At 40.8% G+C, this 14,677-nt stretch overlaps 1 protein-coding gene across 1 annotated transcript in view; it reads right to left on the bottom strand.

Moving 5' to 3' along the window:
* Positions 1-5,353: 5,353 nt before the first annotated feature.
* Positions 5,354-14,677, bottom strand: part of CNTNAP2 (contactin associated protein 2) — a gene marked incomplete at both ends in the record, with an annotated part of 1,080,529 nt that continues 1,071,205 nt past the window's right edge. Inside the window, 2 exons of the mRNA XM_081243680.1 lie at positions 5,354-5,440; positions 6,258-6,519. Coding sequence (XP_081099806.1) covers positions 5,354-5,440; positions 6,258-6,519 — 349 coding nt within the window. The remainder of the gene's footprint in view (positions 5,441-6,257; positions 6,520-14,677) is intronic.

The following is a 14,677-nucleotide window of genomic DNA, read 5'->3' as shown; positions in this document are numbered from 1 at the left end:
ATAAACTGATCCAGGATGGGAGCCATGTCCCATTTTTCTCAGTAAAGGCTGTTAAGTTGAATTAGATCCTAGGAGCAGATCCTGGACAGGTAAGAAACTGTTTCACCTAGCATTTTTCTTGATTCCAAACATGTTCCACACCAGGAATTCTTAGAGCCAAAGGAGCAAACCTAACTCTCTGTTGCAAAAGTTTGGAGAGATCAATTGGAAAGTTCAGCAGAGGCACCCAATGGTGGGGATTCAATTTACAGAACAAAGTCCCTCCTGTACCTGGGATCCTGTGACAAGTTCAGGGAAAGGATGGGCACCCAGGGAGAGGACACCAAGGAAGCAAGACTCACTCAGCCAGGCAGATCTCCTCTGTGGGATGTGATGATTCCTCTAAATACAAGCAGTATTTGAAAGGATAGGTGGGAAAGTCAGCCACATGCATACAAATACCACGTGGATCTATTGTAAAACAGAAATACTACCCCCCAACTGTAACTAATTTTACTTCCCATTTCTACAGTGAGTTTGCAGCTAACGTTGCATGGCCAAATAATATTAAAGAGCTGATTCTGGGCTTCCCTGGTGGCGCAGTGGTTGAGAGGCCGCCTGCCGATGCAGGGGACACGGGTTTGTGCCCCGGTCCGGGAAGATCCCACATGCCGCGGAGCGGCTCAGCCCGTGAGCCATGGCCGCTGAGGCTGCACTTCCGGAGCCTGTGCTCCGCAGCGGGAGAGGCCACAACAGTGAGAGGCCCGCGTACCACAAAAAAAAAAAAAAAGAGCTGATTCTTTTCAGGGGCGCTGTCCACTTCTAACCATTTAAAGTCACTCTGGAGTCTGGACGACCAAAGGGAAGGCTTCCTTCTTTCTGCCTCTGCTGCCTGTGTCACTGGAGCTGCCCTTAGATGTACCCAGAGGGCTCAATCCTTTAATGGGAATCAGCCTAGGTTTTGATCCTGAAAATTTCACTATTTCTGCTTGTTCTTAAGAGACACTCTGGCTTCTCAGTCGGTAGCAGCCTATGGCAATAGCAGCAGAGGCTGGAGCATTAAGAAAAAAATAGAAGTTAATGGTTTCTACACAAAACTGTGGGTGGTTTTTCTTTGTTTTTTCCCTGTTGGCTACTATCAGCCAAAAAAATGCCTAGAACTAGAAGTAAAAACAAAACACACACAAAAAAGAAGTCACTAACTTTCTGTCATTGACCCCTCATCCCTATGTTGTGAGTTTTCTATCAGGGTTTCCAGACAGTTGATCCCACAGTGGGGCAAGATTAAGAGCTCGGCACCACTTTATTGCTCTGCTTGGCTGTTGATGGGCAGGGACCCAGGGTCAGAGCTCCAGGTAAAAGCTCCCTCTTCGGATCTCAACATTCATCTTGGCCACAGGGAATTACTAAAGATGAAGGCTCGTGTCAAACTCTCTCTCCCTGTGCTCTGCCATAAACCAGCTGGGAGCCCCTGGGTCGGTCACTTAACCTCCCCATACCCAAGTTCCCTCGTCTGTAAAATGAGAGGTTTGTACTGTCTGATATCTAAGTCTTCCACCGCTAGAATGTTGTGATTCTTTGTTCTTGCTTTTAGCTGTACTTGACGCAAGTACATACATCTACATTTCATGGGAAGAAATGGGGAAACGAAAAGAACGTGGAGCATCTGCTCTGGAACCATGCAGTTCTTGTGGCCCCAGCTCTGAAACTCATTGGCAAACCATCTAGTAAGTCTGATTCTGTTTTCTCATTGGTACAAAATACAAAGATATAACCGCATACAGGATGTTGGGAGAATCAAGAGAGAAGATGAATATAAAGTGCGTGGCTTACAGCCTGCATGCCGGGCCCCTTCCCTTTCTTGGCTCTTCCAAGCCTGAAGCAGCAAAGAAAAGGGGGATAAGCAAACTGTCTACTCTTCTCTGGAGCCCGGGGAGCGGCTTCCTCTGCACAGTCAAAACCGCTTCCTGAGCCCAGATGAGCAGCTGTCCCTCTCTCCTTGTCTAGTCCTCTTAGGCGGCACTGAGTGTGTCTCACACAGGGAGATGGTGTGGCCTGTGTGTGCCCCTGGGTCCACCCTATGGGGAATGATACTCATTTGAGCCCCCAATGAAATTGTCTTATCCTGGGAGAAGCAACATGTAGATATAGTCATTGCCTTGCCTTCCTTGGTAAGGGAATGGCTGGTGATGGCCCTGGTTTATAAAAGTCTTACAGTAAAGACAGGGTGACCTTTATATATCTCGGGCACATATGATTGCATTCCCAAAGAAAAAAAGGCCAATGTCATTTGGATAAAACTCCATCATCGTCTTTATTTCTTTCACTCTCAGCTTTGTCTCTGTCCTCTGAGTGCTCCTGAATTGGATGTGGTCTGCCTTGCCTTTTCTTCTTGGCCTCTCAGAGTCACCTCTGGTAGCTCTAAGAACTTGAATTTACATCTTAAATGCCCACCATTACTCCAGTCCTGCTGTGCTGACAGCCAGGGTGGATTTCAGGCACAGACTCAGCGGTCCTTGAGTAACATGTTTTCCTGATTGTTTCTACCCACGTGTATTAAAAACACTGCCCTCGTAGCAAACTTGCTCCTAATTAATTGTTTAAAGTCTCTGTATCACTAGAGGAGATATGGGAAATCTTTACCTTATATGGTCGAGAATAAAACAATTATCTAGCAAATACTTTCTACAATTAATTATAGTCACTATATATAGTACAAAAAAGATTCCTACCTCCAAAACCCAAAATAGTTTGTTTTTGAACTAATTCCATAGAAGTTTAGCAACTCCGTCCAAGAACAATTATATTTTTAAATTTGAAAACAATTTCTACTCTGTCAGCCGTTTTGGTCCTCTAAATAGCTCTCTTGTTTCTTCCTAGGCAGTACGCATGGTTTAAGGGGGTAATTTGTAATTTTACCTCACTTTTTATCTCAGCTAACCATCCATCCTCAGTCACACTTGCCGTTTCATTTAGATCTGAGGCTTCCATTTGAACGTGTTCGAAAAAAAAAAAACCGAAAAGTATAAGGGCATAAGCATTTTACAGTGCTATACAGGAAATGCAGCAAGTCTGGAACTCACTGATTTTCTTAGCAGTTTGATTATATGGGTCTGAGTTCAGATGAATCAAAGTAAAAATGAAACTCAGCAGGCATGATGAAATCAACTGAAACTGCCGGAACGGTTGGTCAGAGCCCACAAAAATTGTTTCATTCTCTAAGACTGGGAGGTAGAACCAGACCTAATTCAAGAGACAGCTTGCGAGGGCCGTCATCATTCAACTCCTCAAATAGAGAAAGACATTTCTCAACAGTGGATTTGGTTTTTTTAAACTGTACTTTTGCACAGACTTCAGTAAATGACACAAAGTTAATCTCTGCAAACGACAGGATATATGCATGATACCTCTTTTTAACTTATACAAATTGGAATCTAATCCCCCCAACATTCATGCTGCGTTGCTAACTGGACATGGGTGGGGAGAGACCCAGATGAAATACTTTTAAAACAATTTAAGTTCTGCCGTTGACTCAGGGATGAGAATGGAGTCGGGGAAACAAGCCTGACCTCGTGCAGAGAAAGCTGTTTATGTTCTCCGCTCTGTCTTTCCTCTGGGAGGCTCCCAGAAGCAGCAAAAGGGGGCACAGAAATTTGTTGCGTAGATGACATTTTAAAAGAAATATTTTGTTCATTTGTAAAGCAGAAAGGCTAATATTTACCTTACCTACCTCGCAGAGGGCTGTATCCAAGGACACCATACGTGTGTAAAATCTGGAAAATGCTATGATGTAGACACTTTATCATTACTGTGTCCACGTTAGAACATTCTTAAAAGGAAGGTGAGCATCAAAACTGCAAACTGCTACCTGGCAATTCAGGTATGAGGTATATAATATTGCCGGTTGCCTACAAAAAACGAAGATCTCTCTCTCTCTCTCTCTCCCCCCCTTTCTCTTGGACACAAAAGTATTCCACATAATTGCAATTAAAAATTGACTGTGCTTTTATTTTCATGAAGTATCAGGTAAAATACAGATTAAGTCTTGATGAAGCTGCAGTACTACATGAATCCTGAGGCCACGCAGTGTCAATGAACAGGATAGCTCTTTGTCTATCCGTTGGTCCTAAGAATGTCTCTAAGAGCAACAGCCTTGGGAAAGAAATGCAAATGAACATTGACCACCATACTTCTCCTATTTTCTCTATTTAAATATAAAGTCTGCCTGAAATATACTATCTATCACTCCTTTCTTGAGCACCAGTTGCAATAATTTTAGATCACAAGTCTATTAAATTATAAAACATTTTATGTTTTCCAATACTTTCTAATGTGCATTTCTCAAAACATGGTTTGAAATTCTTTTTTTTTAACTCACCAGAGTACCTAGTAAAGTGCTAGACAAATAGCAGACACATAGTAAATTCTTCCTGAGGACTGATTTATTAAGAGAAAACATGCTAATATTAGCTATAAACTGTTAACACACTCCCACAGATACTATTTAAAGTAACTGGCCTCTTTAAGAGTGGTAAAAAAACGTGCAGAAGTGGGACTGTGTAACTATATTGACTTAATCCACTACTTAATGGGAACCCTTTCTCTAATTTAAGGCTAACTTTAGAATTAGAATTGATAAGTGAGAAATACTTTACCTTTACATATTAATGAGTAATTATGACATAATGAAACTGATTTTCATTAGATAACCCATGAGAATCTGCCTATTTTGAGAGTGACACTATAGTCCACCTCTCAAAATATGTGTTTAAAAAGGCATATATATTATTATTTTATGTCAATAACTTTTCTTAAGCAGTCGAAACAAAATTTCTTATTGCACAGTTCTACTAAGCTAGTCAAACGAAGTATTATTGTTTAATAAATGCATGACAAAGCTCTTTTGACCAGTGTCATTTTAAGGATAGCATTTTCATTTTCTCTGTGTAAGAAGGGAAAAATCAGTACAAACTCCATCTCTCTTTTGTATCAGGAACACTGCGTGGTTTAATTGCTGACAGCCTCGATGCACTAAGTAGTAAACAGCTGAGCATGCATCATTACATTCCTTAGGACACCTCTCTGAGTGGATGCAATAATTTATTACATTGAGTAGGTCTCATTCTCCCTTGATTTATGGAAGTGGTAATAACATTCCATCTGACAGAATGCTTTGCTAGGAGGAATCCAGATCTAGGCACTAAAATCTTTATGGTCCCTCCAGGAGGAGTTGGGATGCAGGTGGTATTCTGAGCACCAGAGCGGAGAAAAAGGAGGTGTTTGCTTGAGGTCTTCTGACGAGTCAGCTACTCAGGGAACAGAATCCAGTCTCCTGATGCCTAGCACACAATCAATCCTGGAAGAGCTGCCCAAATCACGTGTGCAGACGAGAAGAGGGGAAACGACACCCAGGATGCTCACTGCAGAATCCCCATAGCAGCCTGTCACCAGTTCCCTCCGACTATGCATAAAGCACACTGAAGGGTATCAAACATAAAATCCTAATGGTACCTTAATTGGGTGGGGTCATCAGGCTAACTCCCTGACTGCCAACAGCCGCAAATGCCTCTCTGTGGTGCCGAATCTTGAAAGCAAGATGTAGTTACAGAAACACTCTTTGGCTTACAAGGGACCATCAAGCTCTGATGATGGTGAAATTTGATAGCTCTCATGTCAAACTTTATAGGACTGTAATCCAAGTTTACAATGACACATTAAGCCCTAATGCTACTATTTATATCACCGCAAGCTCAGTTTATGGTGATATAAATAGTCATGCTAATGGCATTAACAGCAGCACCCACTGGAATCACAGCTGTTGAGAGCTGCTTTTATGCCATTAGCATGGCTACTTATATCACCATAAACTTAGGCAGTCACATTTGTTACATAGGAATATACAAGAAAGATGGATAGCCACATTTTATGCCCATATCTAGCCTCCTGTACTGGAAACTTAACAGCTTGCTGCCCTCCTCTGTGTGTTAAGGTCTGCCTAGCCCTCCATTTGGCTCTGTTTATACCAAACAGCAATCTGTTTTCTGCCAACCTCACGTTTGCTGGGAAACACTATTTAAAATTGGTAAGGAGGGCTTCCCTGGTGGCGCAGTGGTTGAGAATCTGCCTGCTAATGCAGGGGACACGGGTTTGAGCCCTGCTCTGGGAGGATCCCACATGCCGCAGAGCAACTAGGCCCGTGAGCCACAACTACTGAGCCTGAGCATCTGGAGCCTGTGCTCCGCAACAAGAGAGGCCACGACAGTGAGAGGCCCACGCACCGCGATGAAGAGTGGCCCCCGCTCGCCACAACTAGAGAAAGCCCTCGCACAGAAACGAAGACCCAACACAGCAAAAACAAATAAATTAATAAAATTGGTAAGAAGGTGCCAGCCCCAGCTACGGGCACACTTACTGTCTCCTTGGCAGCGCAGGGGACCCACACTCAGTTTGGCTTCTGAGCCTTGCCGGTCAGTATCTCCAACCACCACCTGGCTTACTGGCAGGTGATCTTTGTAGGATAAGAAGCCAGCATCCTTCCTCCTGAATCACAGGGAAAGACAGAAAAGCATGAGGAGGCTAAGTTAGAAACATGTCTTTTTTGATCATTGTTTAAGTTGTCTAACAATTGACCACATTCCAATAAATGCTCAGAGGTGCACTAAGTAGAACCACAGTTAGAGTTGTTCCCTCTCTCTTCCATTGGGTGGTTTCACAGCTCATGGCTCAGAAGCAACTGTGACCACTTTGCCTTCTGGAAAACAAAACCGACACCCTGATTTCCAGAGAGTCACAACCAATACACAGCATGCTATTTCAGGTTGAGTGTAGACTACCATGTTGCTTAAAGTACACACATCAAATGCTGAGCATGCATGCAGAGTTTGCTGTTGTCAGGGAATCGAAAGTTCAACAAAGCCAACCTGATCTCTTGCATAAAATTAGAAACAAAACCCTATTAAAAAACTCCCTTGTCTCCTTAATTGCTTTGAAGCAGTTGCTTCAGAGGCTTTCTTCCATGCTGTGCATCAGCTAAATAAGAGATACTTTTAGGTCCTTCATCTCTTCTTGTTTATTTTAACAACTGAAAGAGTTTATGCAACGTTTCCAACACAGAGCAGGTGCTCACTAAGTGTCTATTTCCATCAATAATGAGGAGTGGAGTTGAGATACAAGCCCAATTTGGCTTTTCTCTTAGATTTGTTCTCCTGTTTATTCTATATCTATCTTGTTTCAGGTCTCCTAACTCAACCCCATACCCACCCTAAGTAAAGGAAGAGGGCAAGGCTAGTTGTAAGGTATTGATTCTAGGATGAAGCATAGAAATATAGGAGATGTTCTTAGGGATGGAACCAAGGTGAGTTACCATGCAGCACAGATTTCACCCTCATCCTCTCTTTGTACTGCTGTGGCCAAGAGATCCCCTCATTGGGGGCTAGATGACTGGGAGGCACAAATCAGTGTAAGGTCATTCCACAAATTTATCTTTTTGCATGATTTTGTGCACTGTTCAGCCTGAATGTAAATGCGAATTTGGCAACTGTACGTACAGCTGATCACAGGAGAGAAAACTGATTTTGGATGATAGAAGAATGAGAGAAAAGTTGGGGGGGATGTGTTGGAGAATTGGGAGATTGGGATTGGCGCATATACACCACGGATACTGTGTATAAAATGGATAACTAATGAGAACATACTGTAGAGCACAGGGAACTCTGCTTAATGAACTGTGGTGACCTGAATGGGAAGGAAGTCCAAAAGGGAGGGGATATTTGTATATGTATGGCTGTCTCATTTTGCTGTACTGTAGAAACTAACACAATATTGTAAAGCAGATATACTCCAATAAAAATTAATTTAAAAAAAAAAGAAGAATGAGGGAGAGAGTTCAATAATCAGGTTAAAGATCTGTCATTTGCATCTCTTGCAGGAAACTGAGGAGAACCAACCTGGAAGCCTGTCTCTAAAAGGCTGTGCTGTTAGGAGCAGTTACTTGCTCCTCTGACCTTCTAGAAAGTCACTGAACATATGCTCCTTCATGTGTCAGGACCCACAGAAACCCAGGAAGGAGTCGCAGAATTTAGCCAGTAGACCGCAAACAAGTGTATTTTCCACTGCCTTAGTTATTTCAATGAGTTTCCAAGATAAAGTTAAAAAAAATTTTTTTGGGGGGGGGCTACTGCCACACGGCATGCGGGATTCTTAGTTTCCCGACCAGGGATCGAACCCTCATCCGCTGCAGTGGAAGTGCGGAGTCTTAACAACTGGACCACCAGGGAAGTCCAAAAAAAAATTTTTTTTAATCAAATGAGAACTAAGCTCATGCAGAAAAGCACTGTGATCCTTACTGACATTGCAGCTACTGGTGACCCAGCCTCAAATCATTTGTAAACCCAACTCCTTATATTAGAACTTCTATCAGTTAAAATCATGTTAGAGAGGGAAGAAAGTCTTTGCTATTAAATTTGATATTTAATGTTTCTTAAAGGGACAATAAATGAAAACACCCTTAATAACATACTGTGATTTGACAGCTTAGTAGAATAATGTGCATTCCTGTGGAACTTCAGGCCAAGATTCTCTACAAGTTCATTATCACTTAGAATTAACTGACTCTAGATCAGGGATTTGTGAGCTAAGTCCTGAGAACCATTCATCTTGTTGCTTTTTCTGTGATGGCCCATAAGCTTTTTTTTTTTTTTTTAATATTGATTTATTTGGTTGTGCCAGGTCCTAGTTGCAGCATGTGGTATCTGTAGTTGCAGCATGCGTACTCTTAGTTGCGGCATGTGGGATCTAGTTCCCTGACCAGGGATGGAACCTGGGGCCCCCTGCATTGGGAGCGTGGAGCCTTAGCCACTGGACCACCAGGGAAGTCCTATTTTTTTTTTTAATTTTAAATGGTTGAAAAGAAATCAAAAGCAGAATAATATTCTGTGCCATGTGAAAATTACATAAAATTCAAAGTCAGTGTCTATAAATAAAGTTTTACTGAAATAAAGTCACTTTTTAATTTAACTTTTTTTTACAATATTGTCTATGGTGCTTCCAGGCTACACTGGCAGAGCTGAGTAATTATAATAGAGACCATATGGCCCTCAAAGCCTAAAATATTTATTATCTGGCCCTTTACAGAAAATGCTTGCCAACTCTTGCTCCAAATCATCAGTGTCCCTTTTTCCTTTGGGAATTTATTGAGCAAATATCCCACTGACAATCATGGTGGCCTAATATGCAACTTATCCCCACAGTTGAGTGTAGGGTTAGGGAAGGAGCATGAGAATATCTCTGAGGTGGGGAAAAAAGCATTTAAGCCAACATTTATTTACTCTAGCAGTGAGAAGTAACTTAAACCTTATTAATAATTAACTTTCTGATGGACGTTGCACTATGTGGCCTGCAGTCATGTGTCAGGATGCTCACCATCCTTACCTGATACTTGGTATTGTTGGTTCATTTACAATGAATGAGAAAGTGACTACTTTATAACAAATCTTGTGTTAATATAAGAGTATTTTAGAAACAAATGTTTGGAAATATTCCAATCACTATGTAATCTTATTGCCAAAATTTATATGTGCATAACCTCATAAGAATTTACACATCTACACACTTCCACAACTTGGAAACATAATTTTAAAATATTTGTAATAATCTTGTAAATGTAGAGTTCCAGTGGGTTTTGGACTTATTTTATAATACTGAAATGGGTCATTATTCAGTTACTTTGCAAATAAAACTGATTCAGAGATGATAGAAATTTACTACATTTTATCAAAACCTTTGCATTACTGGTCAATGAAACTGAAAAATTAATGTCATGATTCAGTAGGTGCACTTAGCAATATACCTTTATCTAGTTTGTTATATGTACCTTTAGGTAATATTTTTCAACTATGATAGCCAATAAAGTCAAGTATCAAAATGAAAAACACAGACAGGCAGATCTTCAAATTGGTAATCTAAGATTATTTAAAATAATATGTATTTAATCACATCACAGTTACTAAAACAATTAAAGGAAAAATTATTAATTTCTATTAATATTTTAGAGAAGATATTATTATTATTATTATTATTTTTTTTGTTACGCGGGCCTCTCACTGTTGTGGCCTCTCCCCTTGCGGAGCACAGGCTCCGGACACACAGGCTCAGCGGCCATGGCTCACGGGCCCAGCCGCTCCGCGGCATGTGGGATCCTCCCGGACCGGGGCACAAACCCGTGTCCCCTGCATCGGCAGGCGGACTCCCAACCACTGCGCCACCAGGGAAGCCCGAGAAGATATTATTAATGACAACTTTATATCATTTTAAAAAACTTAATTTTTTATATTGAACATAAAATGTTAATTCACTAGAACCTGTATCTTACTTTTATACTTATTTGTAAATATGTGCTCAAAAAATTTTTAAATAGGGTATCAAAAAATATGAAGAACACTGCTCTAATTCATAGAAAACAATAATAACAATACAGCATCTATCACTGAATACCTATGTATATTAGACGATTTCTTGTATACAACATCTAATCTGAAATCAATTCTTCCATAGAGGCATCATTATCCCCATTTTACTGATGAGAATCAGAGAATTTATCTTGACCAGGGTCACCAGCTCATAACTATAGAGTCTGGATCCAAATCTAGATTATCTGGATCCCAATCTAGGATTTTCCGCAAAAAAGAGGGGAGAAACAAAACAGAAGAAAACCAAAAACCAACTATGTCAATTAAAAGCCTTTTTCTTTTAAATTTCATTTACAGATGAGGTGAAAATGTACCTTTTTAGATACACTTAGCTATCCTGAAACATTGAGAAATTATTTGTGATTAGTAAGTTCAAAGATATCTGTAATGTTATACTCACAGGCATCCCCTACGCCATCAGCACACCAAGTAAAAGTGGTCTAGAACTACCCCATTCCCAGGCTAACCACTGTTTTTAATGGTATATTGAAGTTTACAAAAGGTTACAGTTCAGCTAATACAGAAGTCTCCCTTAGCCTCGGAGGATACGTTCCAAGACCCCCAGTGGATACCTGAAATCACAAATAGTACTGCACCATATATATACTATGCTTTTTCCTATATGTACAGTATATATCTGTGATAAAGTTTAATTTATAAATTAGGCACAGTAAGAGATTAACAACAACTAATGACAAAATACAACAATTATAACAATATACTGTTATAAAGATGTGAATGTGGCCTCTTTCACACACACATAATATCTTATTGTACAAATTTAATGTCTTTTGCATCCTAAGTAAGCACCGTGTTGTTAACTTTTGCAGTTTGAGGTATGACAGCAAAACTACCACGAATTTTTTTCCTTCTTCACAGTTTCATAGACAGAACATTCGTTCTCCCCATGAATCTTAGCAACGTCAGCATATGGTTTTCTTTCCTTATTAAGTCACCACCTTTTCACTTAAAAGCAGCACTTAATGGCTTCTCTTTGGCATATCTGAATTGCCATCACTGCTCTTGTGCTTTGGGGTCATTATTAAGTAAAATGAACAAAAGCACTGCAATTTTAAACAAATGAAGTGTTTGTTTCTGAAATTTTCCATTTAATATTTTCAGATCACGGTTGACCAAGGTTAACTGAAACCACATACAGCAAAAACTTGGCTGAGGGACTACTGCAGTGATAACCCTCAGATATTCCTTAACCAAACCAAGAAAATAGGAGAAAATAGTTATCAGCTGAGAAAAAAAAATACAAAGTTACCTTCTCGATCACTTTTGATCAGGGATATAAATAGGGCCAGGGATTTTAAAGTCACAAACAACTGTTTGTGAAACTCACCGAACAGTCAACTCCGCTGGAAACAAATCGGTTGTGGAAACAAATTCATGGGTGGCAATCAAGTGGTTTGGCTAGCATGAAGTTTCTTGTGTGATCCTACAGCATAACCCGCTTTCAAAAAATGATGTGTGGATGAACAGAAAATGACCTGAGACCTGAAGAGGCACCCTTCCAAACACCTCTAAGACTTCTATCTTAGCACCTGTGTGAAAATTATTTAGCAAGCAAAACAAGCCTTCATTGAAAGTTATGATCTTTAATGATCGAGGTCAATCTAATTTAGGGAGATATTCAGTAACTATTTATCATGTTAGCCTAATCTAATTACATCTATTGCTAAGCTGGTACATTAGAAACATTCTATCATCCCTTTCAAACAGGCCCTGAACTCAGACTCTTGCATAATCTTTCTATCACTGTTGTTATTAAAGGAAACTTGATTCTACAGAGTTTGCTTCTCTCACCTGCATTACAGTTATTCTGCGCCAGTACTATCCTTCTGAGGAACTCTGTCTTACTCTGCTGCTCTTCCCTTGCCTTCTTTTCTTATCCTGCTGAGAAAGCAAACAAGCTTCTAGGCACGCTGGTCTTGCCCTTAGCTCAGTAAAAAAAACAAATCCTTAGAGGAAAATAAACAGTCCAAGTGTCTGTAATTATAAGCTTGCTTTTCTACCAGATGTTATAAAAGTTACCACACTATGAGTATGGTCTGTAATTCTAGCAGAGAAGAATTTCTTCTGCTTTGTGAAGTTTTAGAAGCACTTATTTACTTAAAACAAACAAACAAATAGAATTACAGTCAGTGAACATTCAAGTATTTCCATCACAGAATCACCAAGGTAGAAATTTCTGGAAGAATACAGGAAGTCAAAGATTTACCTACAGAAGATGTCAAAGAGACATAGAAATGGGGAATAAACACATGAGAAGATGCTTAATATTATTAGTTATTAGAGACATGCAATTAAAAATCTACTGAGACGCCACCTTACTCCTATCAGAATAATAGAAAAGACAGATAATAAGTGTTGACGAGGATTTGGAGAAACTGGAATCATCATACATCGCTCATGGGACTGCAAAGTGGTGCAATCACTTTTGAAAGTAGTCTGGTAGTTTCTAAAAAGTTAAACATAGATTTACCATATGACCCAAAATTCCATTCCTGGATCTCTACCCAAGAGAAAGCTTATGTCCACACAAAGACTTTTAGGTAGATGATTACAGAAGCTTTATTCACAACAGCCCCAAAGTGGAAACAACCCAAATGTCCATCAACTAGTAAAAGGATAATCAAAATATAGTATATCCACACAATAGAACATTGTTCATCAGCAAAAGAAATAAAATGTGGATACATACAACACAAGATGAATAAACCTCAAAATCATGATGCTAAGTGAAAGAAGTCAGACACAGAAGACCACATATGCCATAACTCCATTTATATGAAATGTCCAGAAAAGGCAAATATATAAAGATAGAAAGTAGATTAGTAGCTGCCGGGGTCTGGGGATGAGAATAAGGATCAATGGCAAATTCTCAAACTACCTTAATAATAGAAACTGTATCTCGTTCAGCAAAAACCAAGTATCTATGGTTTACCAGGACATGCCTAAAAGTAAAATACTATTCAATTGTCACCATTTGCCGCTGTAATCTCCCGGAAATGGCAATACTTTATAGCATCAAATCTTCATCTCAAGGACCATTTCTAAACTTTTTGGGATATTTTGTGTAATTTTGGTTCAAACAATATGTTCAAATTACCTATAAATTTTTGTATCTTTCCTCTGGATCCTTTCTGTCTCCTAATGGCCATCCCCAGACATTATGCTACTTTGGAAAAAGCAGACTGTACTTTTTCCATAGCAAGTACTCAGAAAAAGTAGGCCAGATGGGTGTAGCCGAGATGACAGATAGGAAGATCCTGAACTCACCTCCTCTCTCAGGCACACCAAAATTACAACTATTTACAGAGAAACTATCTATGAGAACAACCTGAAGACCAGCAGAAAACATTTTCCACAAGTAAAGATACAAAGAAGGAACCACAAGACAGGGAGAAGGAGTGGAAACAGTGTATAGTCAAGACCACACTCCTGGGTAGACAACCCACAAATGGGAGAAAATCACAATTGCAGAGGTTCTCCCCAAGAAGCAAGGAGTCCAGGCCCCACATTGGGCTCCCCAAGCTGGGGGTACTGCACTGGGAAGATGAGCTCCCAGAACATCTGCCTCTGAAAGTCAGTGTGGCTTGTGTACAAGAGAGCTGGAGGGCCGTAGGAAATAGAGACTCTGCTATTAAAGGATACATGTAAAATCTCATACCCTCTCAATCCAGAGCAGAGGGAGTATTCTGAAAGAAGCCTAGGTCAGACCTACTTGCTGATTTTGGAGAGCCTTTTAGAAAGGTAAGAAGCAATTGGGACTCCTTCTGGGGATACAGAGGCTGGTAGCAGCCATTTCGGGGAGCTTGTTCTACCACGAGGACATTAGTGCTCGCAAGAGCCATTTTGGAGTCTTCCCTCTAGCCTATTAGTGCTGGGGCTTATCTTCCCACCAGTGGGCTGGCACCAGCCCCAGGTCCTCCCAGACCCAGCAGCCAGCTGCCCTGGACACGGACCTCTCTACCAAAAAGCCAACACCAGTCTGGGGTCCCCCAAGGCCCTGCAAGCAGCCACCCGGGACTCAGCCTTGCTCACTAGTGGGCTGGCACTGGCCCTGGGAGCCCCTGGACTGCATAGCCAACTGCCCTGGGACTCAGCCCTAACCACCAGCAGGCAAGAAGGCACCACACAAAGCAGGGCCTGGCAGCCAACTGGGCTGAGGGCCAGCTCTGCATGCCAGCATGCCCACAATAGTCAGCTCCTCCACAACAGAA

The sequence above is a fragment of the Mesoplodon bidens genome (genome assembly GCF_964165515.1).
Source record: "Mesoplodon bidens genome assembly, chromosome: 9".
NCBI lineage: Eukaryota > Metazoa > Chordata > Mammalia > Artiodactyla > Ziphiidae > Mesoplodon > Mesoplodon bidens.
This window is presented reverse-complemented; position numbering and strand designations above follow the sequence as displayed.